Raw genomic sequence first — 11241 nt, 5'->3', positions numbered from 1 at the left:
CGATTGGAAGTAGGGCAGAGGGAGGGAGAGGTTGGCAGAGATTTCGGTCAGGGAGAGTTGTAGTAGTGGCCGGGGAGTTGGGAGGTACGAGTGAGAGCTTTCATGTTTGGGGGGTTATGGGCCGGGGCTTGCTGAGAGACTTTACTGGCAAACAGCCGCAAACTAGACGCTTAACCCTCTCAGTCAGCGAAGGGAAAGGAGTTATAGTCGGGGAAGCATATGCAAGTTTAACAGAGTAGGAATATGAGCAATATTTCCTTTTTGGTGAGAGCGAACAGTAGATGAGAAAACTTCATAGCAATTATCAGCTCTTTGCCCTGGCTGTATAAGGACGTTGTTATGATGATCAGTTTCAGGCCTCTAGTCTGGAAATGACCGCCGATAATGCAAATACATAAGCCATAGATAGAAGCATCAATATATCAACCAGCCATTTAGAGTCCACTACTGGGCAAAGGCCTCTCCCGGACCATTCTATGACTCACACGACTACGCCAACCTCTGCTAATCCATTCCTGTTCACTCCTCTATCTTGTCTCTCCACATTCTGTCTGGTCACCCTGTTGTTTCCCATCTCGTGGTGGATTGTCGGCAACACCCTTGTCTCCTGAAACCCGAAGGAAGGGGCAAGCGACATTGGAGCGGGATCATAAAGCTAAGGGATCACGGTAGAGAGGGTGTTTGGGGGTGAGGGGGTTGGTTGACTGACGTCGAAGTTGCTTGGTCGATCGTGGACGACGCAGTCTAACCAACCAGTTGTAGGGGAGAACAGATTGAAGATATTGGTTGGGTATGACTTACACAAGTAGGTCGTGGTGTTGCAGTCCAGTTGAGCAGGTGATTTTTGGAGACCAGCAGGTACAGACCTGGTTAAAATAGGTCATGGGAATGGGTTGGAGGTAGCCAATGTTGGAAAACACTAACGATGAATTTTGGCGAGTAGAATTAGGAACGAAAAACCTGAAAGGCTGGCAGGCTTGATGCCCTCGTTTATAGAGACTCGATAATATAGTACTGCAAAACAAGGGAACTTACCCAGCTGGGAGAGGACAACGTCCTTGTTCCTAACCGCTAAATATACTGAACCAAACAAAAGTGCTCATGCTTGATTCTTAAATGCCTTGGATCAGTTGATGGCAAGAAACATAGGGCAGGGAAAAAGTAAGGCGAAAATTTGTTGGCCTACTTCGTTGCCAAGTTGCAGCCACAGTGCGCAGTACTGCAACATTAGATAAGGAAGATACAAACTCATTTGCTTGGTGATTTAGTACCTAGTGGCAAGACCTTGCGGTACAGAGCAGTCTTGCCCGCGCATATAGAGTTGCCAAGAATCACTTAAAGAGGAAAGGGTTAGTCAAGTTCTACTTCTCTCTGCCGTGATTAAAACCACGAGGAAGTTATTAATTTTGTTTGGAAAAATAGGCTCAAGTAAATCTGCTATATCATAGAAGTAACCATATCATTGAGAGAGAAGGATTAAATATTAAAATGAAAACGGTAAAAAGTTGGTGCAGCAGCGGCCGCCAGGGGGGAGGGCGGCCGGGTAGGGGGGAAGGTTGACGCACTCTGAGATCACCTCGCCTCTTCATCTTTTTACGCAGCGATATTTTTTTCCTTTTCGTTCTGAACATCTCCCTTTTTCTTAAATATTGATCCTTTTGCCTCAGCCTGAAGCTCTGCTTTTTTTTTTTGCCGTATTGTCTCCGTGTCACGTCGCTTGTATTGTGAGTTTTGAGGTGAGGCAAAATAGAGGGAAAAAATTGCTTCTCTATCATACAAAAAAAGAAGTCAACAGACAGGTGGACTGGCAGATGCATATCCATGAAAGCCCAACACGACAAGATCACTAGACGAGCAGACAGATGAAGCGAGACACTAGAGGAAAGTATGGATAATGCTAGTAGCAACTAGCCAAGCTAGTGGGAGGGGATAGCTCAAAAAGGATTAAATATTACAAACACACCATCACATTAAGTGTATACATGAGACACCAGCATACATGCGCGCCCGCACACACACACACACACACACACACACACACACACACACACACACACACACAAAGTGAACTGAGGAAAATACGTGAAGAAAAAATAATCTTAGATCATAGAACAATGTAAGATGGAAAAAACAGGAAAATGTGGAGGCAGGGTGACTATATATTAATGGGGAAATGCTTGTTATAGATTTAATAGATGAATGTAGGGAAGGCGGTGGAAGGAGGATTACACCAAGAAAGGAAAAAATAAATTCATAATTGGAGTGAAGCCAGAGGAATCGTGTCAACAGTTGTAGTAAACGACTCCAATGCACAAACTAAAAATAGATGAGTTTAGGATGAGCAGATACAAAAAAGCATAGGGAAGAGCCACGAAAGATTACGTTCAGGTCACAAGCCACGGTGAATGAAATAATCAATAAGACGTGGAAGCTAGCAGATAAGGAAAAGTTTGAATATATTGAGAGATGCGAGTGAGGAAAAAAACAGAAAAATAACAGAGCTAGCAAATAAAACCCAAGAAATAATCTGCGAGCAGAACAAGAGAAGCTCTTTTTTTCTAGAGAGCTTTAGACCAGAGATCGAGATTTTTTTTTTTTTTTTTTTTATTGGTGAGGAGATAAAGCCAGGACAGGGAACAAAGGAGCAAAATTGAAAGTGGTGTATATATAGACGGTTTAATATCGTTCAGGAACTTGAAATTAGGTAAATGCATGGCTTGCTGGTATAGTGGTTAGCATCGAGGGCTCTGACGCCGCAGACCAAAGATTCACAAAACTGCAGATAGTTCATGTTCCCCTTGAGCAAAAGGATTTTGTATGTGTGTGCATGCGCGCGCGCGTGTGTGTTTGGGTGTGATGAGTCCAATACGTGATTCAAAACCGTCAACTCTAACTTTAGCTGTTACATTCTTCAAAAACTATATTCATTTTGACATAGCCGAAGGTAGTGACAGCATCCTATAGCTCTGCAATTTGTAAACATGACCGTCCATACGCTACTCAGTTTTTGTATTAGTATGAATACGACACTTGCTCACCTCATTCATGAAGAACGAAGAGTTAGATAAATGAATAAATAAATAAATAAATAAATAAATAAATAAATAAATAAATAAATAAATAAATAAATAAATAAATAAATAAATAAATAAATAAATAGATAAATAAATAATGCTAAATAAGTAGATAAATACTCCTGGACCGATTGGACCCCGATTTGCCAAGCTGACACACACACACACCAGATTTCCACGACGCTGCAATGCTGGAGGAAGACACTAGACAGTCGCCTCCATTCACCCACCCCCACCCTTGTGCGTGGGCAAGGTGGGAGCAGGCCTGGTGTAGGTATCCAAAGGTCCTTTGGGGCTTATCTCTAACGCAAACACAAAGAGTGCGAGTTTTTTTTTTTTTTTTTTTTAACTATGTCTTGGATCACGTGTTGGACTCGTAATCGACAGCTACTACCCACTCCCCACCCGCGGAAGAGAGCTCAGAGCTCATGTACGACTTGGGCGGGATTCGAACTCGGACCACTGAGTTAGTAGTTTCAAACGCTATTACTGCACCATCGAACAGTGGTGTGAGGGAGAGAGAGAAAGAGGGAGAGGTGAGTTGGTCTGCCCAACATCCGCTGTCTGAGTATGACCGAACCGCTAGTAACTCTAATACAACATGCATTCCGTTTTCTGGCGCAGGCCTTTTCTAGTTTCACTGCTAATGTCGATCTAAACCTGGAGCATTTACGAAGCCCAAAACCCCAAAAAATAACGGAATCTAAGATGGGAAGTGCTTGTGGCGTCATCGAAAGCGTGCTGGTCTCGCATTTGCTTAGTTGTTGCTACAAATCCCGCACTCCTCTCCAATTCCCAACAGTGACTGTATGTTACCTGCTCTAACAGTCCCCAAAGCACCACATGTTAGAACAAAGGTAACAGCTTCGGGTGCAACCACTTAGTGTCTCCTGGCGTAGCCTCCTAACTTTCTTCTAAGATAGAGTGTTGTGGGTCATGATATTGGGAACAGAAAAATCTTTCGCAAAACGGTTGTCTGTAAAGTACGAAATGGAACGAATTAAATGAAATGGAGCAAAACAGGAAGTCTAAAAGGCAAAATGCATTTTTGAATCAATTTTTTACTAATTTGCGACTCTACAGCAATCTACAGTATACAGAATAACACATGGTGAAACAATGCGAATAACGTATCAGTTTGAGTTGTGTTAGATGTACTAAATGTTTCCATTCCTGTTCAGCTGAGATTGCAAATGCAGATTGTAGATTTGTGAAATAATTCATTAATGTAGTCTCTACCCTCAGTGAAGTTATTTTTGAAGCGAAGTAATTTCGCTCAGTTTTGTTTCATTTCGCTCAGTTTCATAGTTTAGTGAGACCCAGCAACTGCATGAGATAATCATTGGTTTGTGTAAAAGTAGGCACGCGTTCAGGAAACGTATTGTTAGATGGCAACTATGAGGGGTCATTCTGAAATATAAATGTAGATTTGATCTGTCATAAATTTCAATGGTTTAGTCTCTTTATGTTAATGTATGTGTAAATAAATTTTATGTTGTGCAGGGATTAGTTGTACCGTTGTTCCCAGTATAAATATTGGTAGTTTCAGTTTGGTATAGTGTATATTTATGATTTATTCATTGATTTGGTTATTTTCTGTTTTAGCCTATTATTTTGTCATATATATGTTGTGTATGTTTAAGAGAGATTGAACATTTTAGAAGCTCTGCCAAGGGATTCGAACCCTGACCTGTGCGTGCATAATCACGAAGTCAAGACGCTAGCAACTGAGCTACGTGCGATGGGACAAAAGGACTGTGCAAGTCCCCGACCACACTTCACGTATCTACAGAAGACGTAGTCTCATTTTCATCCAATCCCCACATTAGACGAGACCTCCGACAAGTTGTGTATGTTTAAGACAGATTAAATTTTTTAGAAGCTCTACAGACCTTTTATACCATCGCACGTAGCCCAGTTGCTAGCTTCTTGGCTTCGTGATTATGCACGCACAGGTCAGGGTTCGAATCCCTTGGCAGAGTTTCTAAAATGTTTATATATATATATATATATATATATATATATATATATATATATATATATATATATATATTTATTTGTGATACGTAGAATTTATTTATACATATATATTTTCTTTATTGGTCATTTCTCCTGAAGAACGTGAGAAGACTTGTATACAGATTTGCTTCTTAATGACTGAGATATGAATTATTGAAAAAAAATATGGTCATCTAGTCTTATTGCGATGCAGTACTGTTTGCATGCATTTTGCATTTAGAGAACAAACATCGTTATTTTCTTCGCTGAAATAGGAATCTCGCTGGCCGAGCGGATTTGGGCATTATTACTAGCGGCAAAGGCCGAGGGGATGGTGGTTCGAAACCTGCCACTGGCGAAATTGAAATAAGGGCATGGTTCATTAAATTTCATGCTACAAAGTCCTGTGTAAGGGGCATCGTCCTAGTCTCCTTTTCCGTTTGTTCACTGCATTTTACGTAGTGGTAGTAGTTCAGCCTTAGTTGTTCATTGCAGGACCGGCCTATCTCCTGAGGGATGATACAATCCCTGTCGCTCAATATGGTAGCCTAATCTGGCTTGCACTGCACTGTATTTCACTGAAGTCTTTTAAGCCTCGTTTGCACGGAGCAAGTTGAGAGGCAAGTCAAGTAAGTTACTTGCCGTGTGTAAACATGAAATTTCTTTATCAAGCAGATGTTTACACACGACAAGTAACTTATAGCAAGTAACTTGCACATTTGACTTGTCTCTCAACTTGCCCCGTGTGAACAAGGCTTACATGGCTGCAGTGAAATAGAATGCAGTACATGCAGCCTTACCAAGCCAGATTAAGCCACTGTAGTGAGGTACAGAGGCTGTATCATCCCTCAAGGGATAGGCCGGTCCAGCAGTGAACCGTTACGCTTGAAATATCTAACTATATTTCACTGCAATCTTGTACCGTGGTTCTGTCCTTGCGCGAACGTACAGTGTGACGCGAATGACAGATGAGCATGGAAGCGATTTCTTTTCTTATCACCCTCGATGACAGAAGGGTCAGCCTCAAATGACGGAGTGGGCGAGAAGAAAGTGGGGCCTGGTGAGCAGAAGAAAAGGTTGACTGTGATTGACGCTCAGTGTTTAGACAGTGATAACCCATTTTGGTCTAGCTTTCTACGTCTCCTCTCCGGCTAGCTGCGTCAGATTCATGGAAACTTCATCCAACTTAAAGTCACGCTAGGTTATTTTTCCACCCACACCCTACCTCCAACTTCCATTTGAATAACAGCAATATGACTTGGTTTACAGAAATCTAGACAACTTTAAAAACATTTCAACAGTATGTCTAACATTCGTATGGATTTATAACCTCTTAGTTCATCATTCAGTTTTGCTATATATGACAGAAAGATAATTATAATTTGATATTTGGATATTTGAAAAAGATCAAATATTATAATCGAAGTCGTTTTGACTCGATTGTCGGCGCTAGTGAAGCCCGTAAAAGCCCAGTGTGATAACATTCTTAGGAAAAACCTTGATTACCGGAACGATTTAAATCTTATATTAATTACTAAAAGCCCTTTAGCTACCTGTGAATGTTTTATGTCCTCAGTGTTTCAGGACCAGTGTTATCCCTGCGGACGGAGCCACTCAGCATTCTTTTAGGATTGGAGATTAATCTGTATTCGAAAAAGAATCCAGATTAGTTTCTATAATAATCCCTACGTTCTGTTCCCCTTCTTAAAACTCTCTTTTACTACCGTTAAGACTGCTTCAGTGCGATATTATTCAGTACAGAAGCGCAAATGACACGCCTGATGCGCTCTGCACCATCCACACAACCTTATCAAACCGGGTACTGTACCACCATGGTAAGGTACAGAGGCTGTATACTTCCCAAGGGCCGGGACCACACTGAGCCTCGTGCAGCGCTGCATGAGGCAGTTGGCAGTGTTGAATGCAGTGCTGAGTGTCCACACTGTCAGTGCGGACCTGGCCGGGTCCACACTGACAGTGTGACAGTGCTGACAGACAGTGTGGACACTCGGCGCTGCACCCAACACTGCCAACTGCCTCATGCAGCGCTGCACGAGGCTCAGTGTGGACCGGGCTTAAGGTAGTCCCGTGGTTCTACAGTGGACCTTGAAGGATGAACACTCTGAAGGAAGAGTCAAGCAGAGCACAGATTCCTTCGAGTCTGCGAGGAACCTTAGGGCAAGAATAACGAAGTGGTTGACAAGGTTAGGTTAGGTTAGCCTGAGTTCCGAAAAAAAAGAAAGTATAAAAGAAAAAAAAATGTGGTGTTGGGAAAAAATTACCCAGGAAAAAGAACAAGCCGCTTTGACAAGGTGCCAAGATGGACAAATTTGGGACCCAGTTCTTTCCGAGTCTCCACAGCCTTTGTCGTTTTATTCATCATATCTGTAAGATAAAGCTAAAACATAGGATTTCGTTTAATTAGTTTAGAATTATTTTTGTGTTTTATTATCATCAAAAGAACATGATGATAACACCAGTATTGGCCTAATTTAGTACAAAAATGACCTACAACTTTCCTCTATACCACACAAGGAGACAACTCTGTTGTGGAATATAAGAACATAAGAATAAAGGAAACCCACAGAGATCATAAGGGCTACACTAGGCAGTTCCATGTCTATTACCACCTGTCATCCTCATCCATAAAGTTGTCGAATCTTTTCTTAAAACAATCGATAGTTTCAGCGTTTACTACATGGTTACTAATCCATTTCATTCGGTGACCACTCTAAAACCAGTTCTTGCCTATTTCCTTCTTAAATCCAAATTTGTCCAATTTGAATCCATTACCGCGAGTCCTCCCCTATTGTCTTAATATGATGACCTTATTTGCGTCACCCTTTGATCCACTTGAACACCTCTATTAGATCACCCCGTACTCTGTGGGTTACTAAAAACTGCATAACATATGTATATAAAAGGAATCAGTGAAACGGGTGCAATTTGCAAGGTATTCGTAGAAATGAAGTAGAACTTCCTCCATCGCACTGTTCAGTTTGGTTCAGTTTGGTTTTGTGGGCGTTGCGCCAATCGGTCACGTTGTCTCTTCGATTTCCGTCGATGATGGGATCTTTCTGGGAGTGGTGGGTGATACTAGCGCAGAAAATAGTGTTGGTTGCCTGCCTTCATCATATCGGGCGGAGAACCCTTGCAAAATAGCGTTGGATGCCTCAGATCAATCCTCAAGTCTTGTAAATAGAGCCACGAACATTCAGGCTTCAGAGGATGAATCAGACTTGTTGCAGATCTTTTTTTTAACAGAGTGCGAAAGTACTGCCATACTTCTATGATATATATATATATATATATATATATATATATAATATATAAAACACTGAATGGGTCCCAGTGACTAGAGATACATTTTTATCAACCACAATGCGCTTTAATTCTAAGCCATCAGCATCGGAAGAGCCGTGGAGGCACATGCAGAAATTGAAACGTGGTACGCTCGAGGACTCGAACCCACGCGGCGAGAACGTGACAAGTGCCGTATTGACTATTTAGACCAATACACCATCAAGAGAGATATAAGTTGAGCGCAACTTTTCTTATATATTTTTATGCTCGAGTTTCGTGTATGTGTATGTAACTCGAGCATACAAATATATAAGAAAAGTTGCGCTCAACTTATATCTCTCTTGATGGTGTATTGGTCCAAATAGTCAATACGGCACTTGTCACGTTCTCGCCGCGTTGATTCGAGTCCTCGGGCGTGCCACGTTTCAATTTCTGCATGTGCCTCCACGGTTATTCCGATGTTGATGGCTTAAAATTAAAGAGCATTGTGGTTTATAAAAATGTATATATATACATATATATATATATATATATATATATAATATGTATATATATATATATGTATATATTTATACATATATATATATATATACTGTATATATATATATATACTGTATATATATATATATATATATATATATATATATATATATATATATATATATATATATATATATATATGCCTTGTCCTTATCAAACCCGTCCAGTCTAATAACCTAACCCAGCCTCTTTTCGCCTCGGACCATCCTACCTTAGCCAAGCTTGCTTCAGTCAACCCAACCCCAGTCCCTCAAAGTACTACCCCCTCCTATTAGTCTGCTTGGTTTGCCAGGGGCCAGTCCCTGAGCTGTCTCCACTCCCTTCGAAGGAACTCTTCGGGTTTACGCACTCCATCTTCCCCTTACCTTGTAGCTCCTGCGAACTCCCTCACGCCGTTGCACGTATCCCACACCCTCCCCCCTCCTCCAGTGGTCCGCTTCACGCCTTCAGGGCTTCTCCCTCCTCCCTCTCACGCCCTTCTCACACTCTTGAGGCCCTCACGGGTTATCTCCTGTGCCTAGCATCCCTTCCTCACTTCCGTCTCCCCTCCTCATCTCACCGCATCTCTCACTCAAAACTCATCAGCTTCCCTCCTCTCTTAGAGAGCGCTCTTCTTACACTTCCAACTCCCCACGGAGTGCCTCCTCCGGCAGCTCTCTTTGCGCCCTTCCAGGTTCTTCTTCCTCTCGTTTAGCTCCTCCTTCACTTTCGGCGTCGCTCTTCACACCTTTGCTCCACGCGGTCCACTTTCACCGGTTCGCTAAACCTAGTGAACCGTCGGTTCTCGTGTTTCGGTCCTCCAAGTAAACTGTCAGTTTGTTTAAACAGTTCTCACGGAACGTTTTCCCAAGTAAACCATTACTCCGGTTATTACGGTTCGCTCCAATGAACAGTCTCTAGCTGCTCTCACAGTTCGTTCCGTCAAGAGAACCGTCCTTGCTTTCAAGTGGTTCTCCCAACCCCATGGAACCTCGATGCGTCGCATTTGTTCTTTATTAAGAACATATTTGTTCGGTTGTTAAATTTCGGGTTTTATATCTGTTGTGTTTCGGCTAACCCCCTTACAAGAGGGAAATGGCCCTCGACAGACACACACACACACACACACACACACACACACACACACACACACACACACACACACACACACACACACACACACACACACACACACACACACACACACACACACACACACACACACACACACACACACACACACACACACACACACACACACACACACACACACACACACACACACACACACACACACACACACACACACACACACACACACACACCACCTATTCGGCCTCCTGTCTTGGGTCTATACAATGTTTCATTTGCCTACTCAGGACACAAACCACTGTTCAGAAAAACAGACTTTGGTATTGGTATGGAGATTAGAGTTGCAATTGTAGGTCCAAATGGAGTTGGCAAATCCACATTTTTAAAATTGCTTGTGAGTGAGTTGACTCCAACTGATGGTGAGATGAGGAAAAACCATCGTTTGAAAATTGGAAGGTTTGATCAGCACTCTGGTGAGCATTTGACAGCTGAGGACCTGCAGAGTACCTCATGCGATTGTTTAATTTGCCCTATGAAAAAACACGTAAAGTCTTTGGAACCTTTGGCTTATCCTATCATGCTCACACCATCAAAAACAAGGATTTATCAGGTGGTCAGAAAGCCAGAGTAGCCCTTGCAGAACTCTGTCTCAATGCACCAGATGTACTGATTCTTGATGAACCTACCAACAACTTGGATATTGAAAGTATTGATGCTCTTGCTGAAGCCATTCGGGATTATAAGGGAGGGGTAATCATTGTATCTCAAGACGAAAGGCTTATACGCGAAACCGAGTGTATCTTATGGGTCATTGAAGACCAGACTATCAATGAGATTGATGGAGATTTTGATGATTACCGCAAGGAGTTGTTGGAAGCTTTAGGAGAAGAAATCAACAATCCAAGTATTGCTGCTCATCAAGCTGCTGACCTGTAAGTTCTGTCCTACCCATTGCTTACATGCTTTCTGCTAATATCCTCTTGACACACACACACACACACGCACACATACACACACACGCACACACACACACACACACACACACACACACACACACACACACACACACACACACACACACACACACACACACACACACACACACACACTCGTCGATCGTCAGCCTGTCAACACGTCAAAACTGGCGCTCTTGGTAACTACATTAAAAATAAGACCTTTCATCAGTGCGACAATATCAGGATACCTAGGTTGTGTTGAATGGGAAGGGGGAGTATTCGTGGATGTCCGAGGTAAG

At 42.3% G+C, this 11241-nt stretch overlaps 1 protein-coding gene across 1 annotated transcript; it reads left to right on the top strand.

The window, feature by feature from the left end:
* Positions 1-10215: 10215 nt before the first annotated feature.
* On the top strand, positions 10216-10977 carry LOC143025810 (ATP-binding cassette sub-family F member 1-like; the record flags this gene model as incomplete). The annotated part of the gene is given in 2 exon segments (XM_076185820.1): positions 10216-10477; positions 10480-10977. Coding segments are annotated over 2 exon segments (705 nt in total), but the record flags the coding sequence as incomplete, so codon positions are not given.
* Positions 10978-11241: the final 264 nt, after the last annotated feature.

Source organism: Oratosquilla oratoria, chromosome 5 (assembly GCF_046742065.1).
Source record: "Oratosquilla oratoria isolate Oo_2021 chromosome 5, ASM4674206v1, whole genome shotgun sequence".
In the NCBI taxonomy this organism is placed as follows: Eukaryota; Metazoa; Arthropoda; class Malacostraca; order Stomatopoda; family Squillidae; genus Oratosquilla; species Oratosquilla oratoria.
Note: the sequence above shows the minus strand (reverse complement) of the source record. Positions and strands in the feature narration are given on the sequence as shown.